At 38.8% G+C, this 13,720-nt stretch overlaps 1 protein-coding gene across 1 annotated transcript in view; it reads left to right on the forward strand.

Moving 5' to 3' along the window:
• Nucleotides 1–13,720, forward strand: part of Dnah14 (dynein axonemal heavy chain 14) — a 322,248-nt gene that overhangs the window by 114,036 nt on the left and 194,492 nt on the right. Inside the window, 4 exon segments of the mRNA XM_029559013.1 lie at nt 1,156–1,224; nt 1,815–2,001; nt 2,994–3,070; nt 12,357–12,528. Coding sequence (XP_029414873.1) covers nt 1,156–1,224; nt 1,815–2,001; nt 2,994–3,070; nt 12,357–12,528 — 505 coding nt within the window.

The following is a 13,720-nucleotide window of genomic DNA, read 5'->3' on the forward strand; positions in this document are numbered from 1 at the left end:
ACCTAAAGATATCCAACCTTCTCCCAAACAAACTTTGGAGCTTCCTAGAGCTACCAAACCCTGCAAATACAGTCTAGTTGTTTCTTTATAATTTCTCTTATACATTTTCATCGGAGGATACAGATTTTAAAGAAATCAAAGGAGAGGTGTGGATTTTTTTTCTTTAATTCTGCATCCTTTAAAAAAAAAAACATGAAAAGGTTATACTAGCTGTATACCTGAATCCCCCTGTCTCACCACTCTAAATTAAGATGCTTTTTTGAAAACCTGCAATAACAGTTTATGTGTGTTTGGAATACAAATGTTTATTGATATAAGCATTTTAATCTCCAGTTAAATTCAGGAGCTCACATGATTTACTTCAGTACACACATAGATTTTTAGGTTTAAACTTTCTGTTACAATCTAATATTTCTAACTCATGCAAATGGATACTAACTTCTGGCTTTACCTGAGTGGATTTCATTCAAACTGTTACTGTTACCAGGCCTTACACAGCAGTGGATAGAGAAACCCACATTTTATCACTCTTCTCTGTATCTTAGCCTCTGCAAAGTTCTCCCCATTTATGTTCAGGATTCCTCTGGTGTTGGCTCAGGTGCTTTTCTCCTCGTGTTTTGATGCCCTTTTTGATATCAACCAAGAAATCACTTCAAGATTTCTCACAATTGTTTCTACCAGTGGTGCTGATGACAGGACACCAATGCCTTTGACACGGACTCCATCTCACAGTTGTGCCAGTGTCTTCTAATGAAGAAAGGGAAGACTCACAAAGTGGGCTGTGTTCCATGCAGGAACCCTGCTGTGCCTACTGTATTCTGCTGAGTCTTCCAGGCCCAGCTCTTTTGTCCTCAGTGGCTTCCTAGAGTCTCTTCCCTATATGAATCAGCCATTTGATGATGCCTTCCAGCATCAACTCCCACAGAGCTACTCAGACATCTTTAGCTATGATCAAATAGACCTGACTCGAAATTTTGGCTCAAAATAAGCCTCCTCCTCCTCTCCCCCAGTGTTTTGTTTGTTTTGGTTTTTAATATCTTTTGTTTGGATTTAAATATACTGCAGCCTTAAGAAAGTTCCCAAATTCACTGTAGTTTGAATACGCTTTGGCCTAGAGAAAGTACTTTTAGTGATAAATACTTCAATGTCTTTCAGGTTTGTACTGGATGGTAAAGAATTAAGTCTCAATATGTCATGTGCAGTATTTATCACCATGAATCCTGGGTAAGTAATAGTCTGGTACGAGTGTACACAGACCAAAATCCTTTTCTTAACTCGCCCACAAGTGAGTTGTCCAAGTCTGTGTATGTATCATTCACCCCTCAGACTTCTCTCTTTATAAACAGATAGAACATCTCTACCTTGTCCATGTGGATGATCTCACATTAAGCTTCTGACTTAAGCGATAGTTCCACTTATCAAACATCCAGAAAGAAAGGACAAGATCAGCTATTTATCATGAAGAAGATGGGCAGAAAAGGTGATGAGAGTGGCGGGAGGAATGGGAATGTGACAGCTAGGTAGGGACACTAAGCACCCGAACCAGTGCCTTAGTAGTCTAAGGAATCAGAAGGGGCTGCTGCGAGGTGAGCTATACGAGGTGAGCTTCATGATGGGGCACAGGAATAAAATGGGATAAACCGGGGTGCTTTGTGGCATGCAAGGTAAGAGCCATCTTGTAAACTGATTTTCTGATAAAAGTCACATAGAAAACCAATAGAGTTATTTGGGGGGAAAGCGTATGGTTTTAAATTTGAAAAATGTGGTGAGGTTTTTGTTGTTCTTGTTGTTACTGTTTTTGTTTTCCCCTTTAGATATAAAGGTCGAGTTGAGCTCCCGGGTAACTTAAAATCTCTGTTTCGCCCAGTGGTGATGGTAGTGCCCCATTATGAGATGATTACTGAAATAATACTGTTTTCATTTGGCTTCAAATCTTCAAACTCACTCTCTGGAAAGCTAGTCAACCTTTATAGTATAGCTAGCAAGCGGCTCTCCAAACAGGTAAGAAACTACTTATCTCAAAATATTTAAGTAAATACCAGGTGGTAACCAATTGCTCTACTGGAACACACTATTTCAAAATATTTAAAGGTGACTATATAGAAATACTTTAAGCCTTTCCTGCTGTTGGCCCAGGAATCAGCTGAGAGCAAGCCCAAAATGGAAACTGCAATTCTGTCACCATGCCAACTGAACTATAAAGCAAAGTAAATAGGTAGCCATGACCCCAAGCGTATCCTGGAAGGTTTGGAAAAAGCGTTGACACTCCTGTTATTTCAGATCATAGACTGCTCCCTGTTTATGGATCTAGATCAGTGTTCTCCAACTCTGTGCATCACAAAGTTTCGAGGGCTTCCTAAAACAAACACTAGGCCTTATCTCCAGTTACTAATTGTGTATGTTGGTCTACTGCTGAGGACTTGGTATATGCAAGTTCTCACATGTCGCTGATGCTGCTGATTTGAGTCCCACACTTTTGGGGAATTATTCTAGGATTTGAGTATTTGTTTCTAACTCAGAATGCTTTGGACAGCTGATCACGTTTTCTCCAAAGTAACCCTTTAATATTCTTCTAGTTCATCTTTCCAGTTCACGGATAATTTAGTTCAGATGCTGGTAGCTTTTAGTACTTGTTGCTCTTTGTTTTAAGGAAGAAACTTTTCCTAGGTTCAGTAGTACAGCAGCCTGTACTTGAGAGGCTGAGACAGCAGGATCACTTGAACCCAAGAGTTCAAGGTCAGGCTAGCCACTGTAGTAAAACCCTGTGAGAGAGAGAGGAGGGGAGGGAGAGAGAGAGAGAACATAAAGGGACTTTTAGGATTACCACCTTGAAAGAGAAATAAAAATTTTAGAAACAGAAGTGAGATTTCTGGGATGCATGTTTCCTTTTATAGAATATATTATTATTTGTATATTTATGTCAATATTTTTAAATGGTGCTATTTTTTCTTGAGAACATTTAGTAACTCAAATATTTTAACACTGTATTTTAGGATCACTATGATTTTGGCATGAGGACTTTGAAGACAGTTTTGATAATGGCTGAAAAGAAGAAATATGAGTTTAAATGGTCAGTTGAATTTTGAAAATTTAGTGTTAGGTTCAGAGCGAGATATACCAGTGGAAAAATAATTCATAACATTTATTTTAAATAAAGAAAATAGGCAAAACCAGAAAGCTATTGGCATGACAGCAGAATGAATATAGTAGAGGTTATTGAGGACTATCAAGAGAAAGGAAAGTGAGCCAAATCTGATTACCTTTCCTCAGCTGACCCTGTTCTCTCAAAGTGCATTTACTTACACATAATAAAAGACACAGAGAAGTGAAGGCCCCTATCTAAAGGACAAATAATGAGAAATATGAATATACTTGAACATATAACCAGTACTCTACCCTTGTATTCCATATCTGAGAATTCAACTAACTGCAGATTGGAAAGGAAAATTGTATCTGTATATGTAGTATTAATGTTGTATTAGGTATTTTAAGTCATCTATAAATGATTCAAAGTAATATGGGAGAATTGTGTAGGTTATATACAAATATACCACTTTATATAAAACACTTGAATATACACAAGTTTTTGCACTGATAGGGGTCCTACAACCAATCCCTAATCAATACTGAGGGATAACTGCACCTGCATGAGAAATGTATCAAACCAATATGAGAAAAATCTTGTAATAGCTCTGCAAGGCAGTAATGGCAATGTGAATCACTGAAGCAAATACCACATTGTAATATATAATATCTTAAATTAACATCATAAAGGTTTAAGTATTCAGTATTATTTTATGAAAGGAAATGTTAAGTCATTTTTAAAAAATAACAAAAAGGGGACTAGGGAGATGATTCAGTGGGTAAGAGTACTTGCTCTGCAAGCTTGAGGACCTGACTTCAATCCCCAACACTTACATAATAAGCCAGGTGTGGGCTGGAGAGATGATGCAGCAGAAAAGCACTCACTGTTCTCGCAGAAGACCCAAGTTCGAATCCCAGCACTCACATAGCAGCTAACAACCATCTGTAACTCCAGTTCCAGGGAATCTGATGCCCTCTTTTGACATATTCAGGCACTGATGACAAGGGTGCACTTACATTCAGGCACAACACTCACAGACATAAATAATAAAATATAAAATAAAATAAATAGTAAAATTAAATAAAATAAATAAAACAAAATAAATAAAATAAAAACCAAACAAATAAATAAATAATTTTTTTAAAGTCAGTCATGGTTGCATGTGCCTATAAGCCTAGCTTTGAGGAGAAAAGACAGGTGGATCCCGAGAGTTTGCTGGCCAACCAACTAGCCAGATTTTTGGTTCAGTAAGAGACTCTGTCTCAAAACAATAAGGCAGAAGCAATGGAGGAAGACAGCCCATGTCCTCTTCTGGCCTCTGCATGTGTGCACATAGGCACTACCCACACACTCATGCCTATACCACATACCATGCATACACACACACGTACACAGGAAAATGTCTAAAGGGTTTTTAATTTTTAGGTGAACTGATTCTAAAATCCACATAGAAAAATAAACTAGTTAGAAAAATATTGAAATACAAAAGCAATTAAGGGGAAATGTTTTCTAAGGACTAAGTCATGTTACAAAGGTTCAATGATTAAAGTTTGAGGTACCTGTTGTCAACAGGCAAACCATTAAATAGAATAAAAAGTCCTGGAAATAGGACTGTATGCTTTGGACTACATGTGTATGGTAAACTGAGAGACAATAATAGACTTTTAATGATTATTGTCAGAAAAACTAGCCACCATCTGGGTAAAGATCAAACTGTGTCCATGCTCCAAATCATGTACCAAGATAAACTGTGAAAGAATCAAAGATTTAAATGCAAGAAAGCTTAAACATAAAAATATCGGAAGAAACAAATTATCTTCCATATTCCCAGAGCACAGAAGACATTTTCCCCAGTGCGAGGGACTGAACCTTGGGACTTTTATTAATTACCTGCCCATTGCTATGGCAAGTACTACCAAGATAACTTATGGAAGAAAGGGTTTGTTTGGCTCACAGTTTTAGAGTATAGTTCATTTTGACATCAAGAGCTTGAGGAAGCTGGTTATAGTGCATCCATGTTGAAGAAGCAGAGACCAACTCACTTTCTCCTTTTTTAAAAAAAATATGTATGCGTGTATTGCCTGCATGTAGGTAAGTGCACCCATGTCATGCAATGCCCGCGGAGGTCAGAAGAGGCTGTCGGATCCCCTGGGACTGGAGTTATGGACAGCTGTTAACTGCCATGTGGGTGCTGGGATTCGAACCCAGGTCTTCTGCAAGAACAACCAATATTCTTCACTGCTGAACTATCTCTCCAGCCCGCTTTCTCCTTTTCATTCAATGCAGAACCCCTGGAATGGTGTCACCAGATAAAGTGGGTCTTCCCAGTCTAATCAACCCCATCTAGAAACTGCCTCCTAGACATGCACAGAAGTTTGTCTTCGTGGTGCTTCTAAATCCCATGAAGTTGACAAAATTGACCATCACAGGCCTCATAGAATTGTTAAACTAAGACACAAAATCTAGAATCCATAAAAGAAAATTCTTTTAGTAACAGTTCTGGAACTGCTTATCTCAAAATATTTAAAGTCAATTATATAAAGATAACATTAAGACTTCTAATTTTTATGAAAGACATGGCAAACTAGGACAAGTAATACCTGCCAGTCATGCTGTAATAGCAGTGATTGTATTATCCCTGGATGGTCTATAAACTCCTTTTAAAAGTTAGCATCTCACAGACACATATTCTCTGTGTGTGACCAGTTGTGGAACTTTGTAATAGTCTCCATCTGTTGCAAAAGAAGCTTCTTTGATGAGTGGTGACTCGAGTGTAGGGAATAAGAGACTGCAGAGCATGGGTCCCTGGACAGGACTCCTGTATGAAACTTCCCCACCAGGGCTCAGGGACCATTGCAGAAGAGGGAGCAGAAAGAGTGTGAGAGCCAGGGGAGGAGGTGCAGGACCATAAGAAACAGAATCTTAAGGCTTCTGGGAACTTGCTCATATGAACTTACATCAATGGTAACAGCATGCACAAGACCCATACAAACTCAATCAGACAAAAACCAGAATAGAACTCGGAAAATGGACAGGAAGCCACAACCTTGGCAAGAAACTATTAGAAGCTGATCGCTGCTGGGTGAGGGAGAGTTGATTTTTTTTTAATTTGTTTTTATTGAATTTTTGTGTATTTTATAAAGAACATCTCAACCAATCTTAATCATCTTTATACCTTCTTCCCCACTGGCACCCTCTGAAAGCCCTCCCACTGGAATTCATACATTCTATCATTTGTGTTAAGGCCTATTGTGTAAAGTTAGTATACCCAGACATTACTCAGTGCAAGTTCATCTACTGAGGTCTAGTCAGCTTATCCAGAGTCCCTCACCTTAAGAAGATCAGCTCTTCCTCACCTAGCAGTAAGCAGTTGTCAATATTTCTTCAGCTAAGATTGGGGTCATCTGTCCATTTCCCCACTTCTATGTTGGGTTATTATCTGCTTGAGTTTGTATGGGACTTGTGTATGCTGACACCATTGCTGTAGATTCATATGAGCAGGATCCCAGGAGCTTGTAGGACTCTGTTTCCACAAGGTCATGCATGTCCTTCCTGGCTCTTACAATGCTCCCTGAGCCCTGGGTGGGTGAAGTTTAATACAGGAGTCCTGTCCAAGGACCAGCATTCTGTAGACTCTTAATCTCTACATTTTATGCTTCTGGCCCTCTGTTGCATGAGGGATCTTCATTAATGAGAATTGAGAGATCACTAGTGTCCTCTTCTTTACCTCTGTTTGATGTTCCATGAGCCTTAAGTGTAGAGGTTACATTATAGATGTTTCACTTAGGCCTGGGCCGTTCATAGACAGTGTCTGTGTGTGACCAGTTGTGGTACTTGCATAGTCTCTGACTGGTACAAAATAAGCTTCTTTGATAAGTGGTGACTGGGATATTTGTCTGTAAATATAAGGATACATATTTTGCACATAGTAAGAAATTACATTAGTCTAGGGATGTGACAGTCTTGGGGTTTTCTCTAAGATCTATGACCACTCCAGCCATGTGTATTTGGTTATGTTTACAGTATCACACTTGAGTTTCCTCCCATTGAGGAAACTCAATTTCCTAATTTCCAACAGCTACCCAATTTCTTCCAATTAGGTAGCTGTTGATTGCCCCCAAGATAAAAGTGCCACTACTGCACCAGTGTTGTATTCTGTGCTGGTGACTGATGTGGTTATTTGGTCTTGAAGCTAGTGTTGAACCATTGATTGATATTTTCTGTTGGCATCTTCTTAGTGCTCTCCACAGCTCTGAGAGCTAGCCTTCAGGGGAAGTGACTTCCAGGTCAGTTCCAGTTCCATTGCTCCAAATCCCGTGTCCGAAGTATGTTCTGTCTTCAGCAGCAGGGTCTTGCCTGCAAGTTCTGTGATGCAATCAAGGACTGCGGCAATAGCCTGTATAGGGTAGTTTCTTGGACCACCCTGGCCAACGACTCCAAGGACGGTTTCTCCTGTCTGAAGAGCTGATATTCTTTAAGGGAGTGACACTAGACAGATAGAAGAGGCTCTGGTGGATGAGCTCACACCGAGGAACATCTGGGTGTACAAAACTGACTCAGTAGGCCTTAACATTTATGACAAAATACATGAAGTTCTGTGGGTGGGCTAGGGGAGTTACAAATAGGGAAAGGGGGGCTAAATATAATTGAGATGTATTGTATGAAATTCACAAATATTCAAAAAAAATTTTAAGTAATAACATCTAACAAGAAAACAGAGTTTTCTAGACAGCTGGAAGTTACTCATATGAACTCACAACAATAGTAACAGTACGCATGAGATGCACGCAACCTCAAGCCAGACATAATCCCAGAATAGAAGTGGGGAAGTAAAGAAGCCCCAACTTTAACTGAGGAACTCTTGGCAACCAATAACTGCTAGGAAAGAGAGAGTTGGTTTTCTTTAAGGGTGTGATGCTAGGTAGGTTAACCAGGCTCCAGTGGGTGGACCCATACCGAAGGACATTTGGGAACACAAATTTGACTCGCTAGGCCTTCACGTATATGACAGAGTACATGAAATCCAGTGCGGGGGGAGGGGGAGATAAGAGGGCTGAAGATAGATGGGGGAGGTCTAAATATATATGAAATTCACCAAAATTCTATTTTTAAAAATAATATATTTTAAAGCAAATTAAGCCATTCTCAGAAAGTCAAATATTTTGTTTCCTTTCATATGTAGCTTGTAGATTTTATACTTAAATCATGTATGGATGTATGACATGACAGTAAAAGCAAAACTGTACAGAGGAACAAAGGGGATTCAGAGGAGGAGGCCGGGGCGGGGAAGCCAGACATGGGAAGAATAAGCTCAAGGTATATTATATTCTCAAGTTAGAATGTCCTTATGAAATACAGTGCTGCGTACACTGAATGTGCACAGTGAAAAGACTTAATGAAAAAAAGATAATTGAAAATGTCCATGTCTGTTAAAGAAATGGAATATCCAGTTGTAATCTTTCCTAAATGAAAAAAGAACAGCGAGGCCAACACCGCCTAGGAAGAAAACCTCTCTTTCACCACATTAAGTAGCTTTGAAAGATGCTGGGGTTGAGGAAATGAGCACATCTTTGGGGAGGTGTGGTTTTTTCATGCGTGCCATAGGCAGTTTTCTCCCTTTTTTCCCTTAGGAGAATTTCCTAAAACTCCTCTTTCCTTTAACACAGCCCTTTAATCCCAGCACTCAGAGGCAGAGGCAGGTGAATCTCTGTAAGATTGAGGCCAGCCTGGTCTACAGAATGAGTTTCAGGACCGCTAGGTCTACCAGGAGACCCTGTCTCAAAAAAAAAGACAAATTAATTAATTAATTAATTAATTAATTAATTAAATAAAATAAACCTTACCCAAGAGTCTGAGTCTTAGGACTCATGTGATAGGAAAAAATTGTTACTATCTTGAGAATTAACATCTTTTCAAGGATACATTTTTAACATTTAGAAGACTTGCCAGAGTATTAGACCAAGTCTCAGTTAATTCAAAGAAGTAAATTCATAAAGTCATAATGAGTAATGTTATCAGTTGGCCTTTTCATGAATCTTAGATTAGATGTTAACATTTATCTAAAACTTTGTGTATTCTTAAATTAAAATAGAACTGATGGTGGTTCACATGTTAGCCCCCAAAGTACTCTTTTATGAGACTTTAGTGAGGTGTTACCTTTATATTGAACGGCAACGTATTATAGCACTACTATATTTTACATAAGCTATTATCTCCCCGTATCTCTGTTTAACACTTGATCTCCAACTAGATGGTCTGGTCATCCTGTTCTGTTTTGTTTTTTGTTTTTTGGAGTTTTCTGGGGTTTTTCATTGTTTCAGTTTTGCTTTATTTTTATTTATTTTATGCGTATGAGTGTTTTACCTGCTTGTCTATAAGTGTACCCGTGTCATGCAATGCCAGAGGAAGCCAGAAGAGGCTACTGGGTCCCCTGGAACTGGAGTTAAGGACGGTTTGTAGCTGCCATGTGGGTGCTGGGAATCGAACCTGGGTCCTCTGCAAGAGCAGCCAGCACTCTTAACCCCTGAGCCATCTCTCCAGCCCCTACTTTTGTTTTTCATCATTTTCTTTAAAACAGAAGTAGTTTTGTCCTGGGGAAAAGATACCAAGAGGTCATGATTATTCCCTGGAGCCCCAGCAAAGGGCTGTGGAACCGTGTGTGCTTCCCTACCTCTGACATCAGGTAGACTCTTGTCCTCTCCCTGTAAAGCATGCACAGACTAAACACTCAGAGATGTGTTCTTATAAAAATGCAAAAGACTATTATCAGTCCCAATCCAATATGGGTCTCCCCCTGCAACAATGGAATGATGGAGTGGCTATAGGCATGGCCTATGAGCCCTCGCTGAGTTTCAATTCAGTTGTCCATTGTATTAGTCAGGGTTCTCCAAAGAAACAGAACCAGTAGAATGAATATATATGTATAGAGATTTATCAACTTAGCTCACAGGATAGAGTCCGAGTAGTCCAACAATGGCTACATCACATCTAGTAGTCACTCAGTCCACGAGGTTGGATGTCTCAGTAGTCCCAATCTAGTGCTGAAGGTCTGATGAATTCCAAAAGATTGGCTGGTCTTCAGTCTGCAGCAGCAAGACAAACTCACCAGCGAGAGAGAGAAGGCAAGTGGCAAAAGCAAATGCTCTCTACTGCCAAGGCCTTTTAAATGGGCTGCTATCAGAAGGTACCACCACATTTAGGGTGTGTCTTCCAGCTTCAGATGATCCAGTCAAGAAAATCTCTTTCATTTCAGTTAATCCCAGAGCCAGTCAAATTGACACCCAGGATTAACCATCACGTCCACGCACCATCGTTCTTCCCAAGATTGCTCCCTTTCCGTTTCTTAGGCGGTTCAAAAACTTAGTGGAATGACTTGTTGAAGAAATTTTAAAAGGTGCCTAGTAAAAGGTACTCAGTAAATGCTAGTTGTTATTTGTTACTTCTATCATATTTTTATCTTATGTGTATGAGTGTAGTGCCTGCATGTATGTAAATGCTCCTATGTCATGCAGTGACTTCAAAGGTCGAAAGAGGGCATCGGATCCCCTGGAACTGGAATGGTTGTTAGCTGCCATGTGGGTGCTGGGAATTGAACCTGGGTCCTCTGTCTGCAAGAGCAGCCAGCTCTCTTAACCACTGAGCCATGTCTCCAGTCCACTTCTTCCCATTTTGTAGGCTGTCACTTCACTCTGCTGACTTTTTGCTTTGCTGTGCACAAGCCTTTTAACTTCATGCAGTTCCATTTGTCAGTTTTTAGTTGTATTTCTTGAGCTATTAGAGTCCTTTTCAGAAAGTCCCTGCCTATGCCTGTATCTTGAAATGTTTTATTGAAGAAGTTTCAGTGTTTCAGATCTAAGCATATGAAGTTTGATCCATTTTCAACTGGCGTTTTGTGCAAGGTGAAAGCTATGGATTTCTTTTCAGTAATTTGCTTATGGACATCCAGTGTTCCAGTATCATTTGTTGAAGAGGCAGGCTGTTCCAGTGTATGCTTCTGCTCCCTTTTTTGAAAATCACATGCCCCTCACTGTGTGATTCTATTTTGGGTCCTTTGTTCCAACGGCCTGCATGCCTGTTTTTGTGCCAGTATTCTGCTATTTTTATTACTATGCCTCTGTAATATGATTTGAATTCAGGTAATGTGCGACCTCCAACACTGCTCTTTACAGTTACCATTGCTTTGACTAGTTGGAGTCTTTTGTGCTTCCAGATGAATTTTAGGGCTGTCTAGTTCTGTGCAATGGAATTTTAGTGAGAATTGTACTAAGTCTGTAGATTCCTCTTTATAATGTACTCATTTTCACACCATATTGAGTCTGCCGGTACCAAACATGGGAGATTTTCTCACCTTCTCATGTCAATTTCTTCACTGTTTTATAGTTTTCACTGTAGAGATCTTTTACCTTCTTGGGGCTTTTTCAGCTATTGTGGAGTAGGATTCTTCCCCTGATTTCTTTCTGAGTAAATTTGTTATTGGTATAGAGAAAACCAATGATTTGAGCTTCTGAATAAAATGGATGACTAGAGCTGCCTCTGTGTGAGCCAGTAAAGGAGATGGTAGTAAAGAAAAATGGACTTTATTCCAAAGAAAGAGAAGAAGAGCTTCAGAAATCCATGAAGAGAAAAGATGCCAGAAACGATCAGGAAAACAAGTTGTGACCCAAAGCAATGACAAGCCCAGCCACAGACGTGCACATCCCACAGTCGTGGGAAGGAGCAGAAGGTGCATCTGAAAGCAGGCTTTTCATTTGACTGCATTCATAAAAATTCTGTGTGTTTGTATTTGTTATGACCATCATCAGTCATTCAAGTGTGTTTATTTTTCTTCCGTTTGGAGGCTATATTTTTGTTTTCCTTACTCTAATTTTTTTTCATTGTCTTATTTACTTTATTTATTTATTTATTTTGGTCTTCTCTGTTTATATCTCTCCTCCTCTCTACATTTAATAGTATTTTGACTTTATCTTACTGTTTTTATTTTACTGCCCTTTTTCATTATTATTATTAATTTTAATTGAATTTAAAAATTGGGCTACAGCTCTGAACAGAGAGTTCGCAAAAGAAGAAATACAAATGACCACTAAATACTTTAAAAAGTATTCAACATCCTTTGCCAGCAGGAAAATACAAATTAAAACAATTTTGAGGGAGATGGCAAGATGGTTCAATGGGTAAAGGCATTTGCCTCCAGGCCTTAAAAAAAGAACGTGATTGGTGTTTAGTGTCAGCAAAACAGGCTTGCTAACTTGTTTGTTTTCTTCAATCTCTAAAGTGACAACAGTGACGAAGTTTCTGAAGCAGATGAATCTCTGATCATTATTGAGGCAGTCAGAGAAGCTAGTTTATCTAAGCTTCTTCCTGAAGATGTCCTACCTTTCGAAAAGATCATAGAAGATATTTTTTTTGGAATAACAGTTTCAAAAGAAAATCAGCCTGACTTAGAGGTACTAAGACCTTTGAAAACCATCACAAATTACTCATATATATAATATTAAGTTAAAATATGTTTGGATTTAAAACGCTATAGTTCTTCCTGAAGCACTCTATTCATCAGGGGACTAGGGGATAAAAGTATCTGCAGACTTTTTTTCCTAGGGGGCAGGGATAGCTTTAAGCACATGATGGTCTAATAGAACAAACAGGCAGTGAGGGTTGCCTATACTGAGTTCTCTGTTTCCTCGTGATTTGAATGATGAATGATATTTGCTCTTCCTACTTTGATGTAGTATCCTGAGATTAGTTGTAACATCACCAAAGTTACTCCATGTTCTTGGTAGAATTCTGTGTATACTGTATTCCAGCATGTTTCCACATGCCTTCCAGAGCTGTTTCCCTAAAACGTGATTGATCACATTCACAAAGCCGCTATTGGGATTAGCGTCACCTTCAGGACAAAATCAAAATTATTTCAACAAAGACTCACTATCACAATCTGGCTCTCCCAGGTGGTTGCCTTCCTCTACTTCCTCCTGTTCGCCCCGTTTTTCTACCGGAGCTTCTTCCTGTTTCCTAGCTCTCTAAACCTTTAAAATGTGTGGATTCTTTTCCCTTGGACCTGACTTGAGGTGTTTTTTTTTTTTTTCTTTAAGTTATTTTAGAAAATACAATATAAACAGCTTTATAGCTAGTCTTTAATACAAATAGTAGGGTAACAATCACAGAATACATATTTTTAGCACACATGAAGCACTTACCTTTCAAAAACTAACATAGTTGATGTAGGAAGGATTAGAAGAATTTTTCTTCAAGATCATTTAAGACTAATTTTATGATAATATTCGTCCGTCTATGATTCTTATCTGTGAAAATAATTCTATCTTAAACTTCATAGTTCTCCTTGGAACAGGTTTGCTAAACTAGAAAAATACTTGCATTTCATTCAAGTTTTAAAATGTATTAGTATTGGAATCAAGCAAATCGTCTTGATTCTTTCAATATCTTGCTTTCCAGATCATTCCCCAAATTACTTATTTTCCTAGTTTACGCTTTCTTTCTTAGACTACCTAGCACTTTTATCTAATTGTTTTTCTTAACCAAACCAATCTTCTGTTTCCAAACTCTGGCATCTGTTTGAATGTTGACTGTTTTTCTCTATTCTGGGTTTTGTTCGTTTTCCAGCTTTTTGAGTAAGATTTT

Source organism: Nannospalax galili, unplaced genomic scaffold (genome assembly GCF_000622305.1).
Source record: "Nannospalax galili isolate Female #2095 unplaced genomic scaffold, S.galili_v1.0 scaffold368, whole genome shotgun sequence".
Taxonomy (NCBI): Eukaryota; Metazoa; Chordata; class Mammalia; order Rodentia; family Spalacidae; genus Nannospalax; species Nannospalax galili.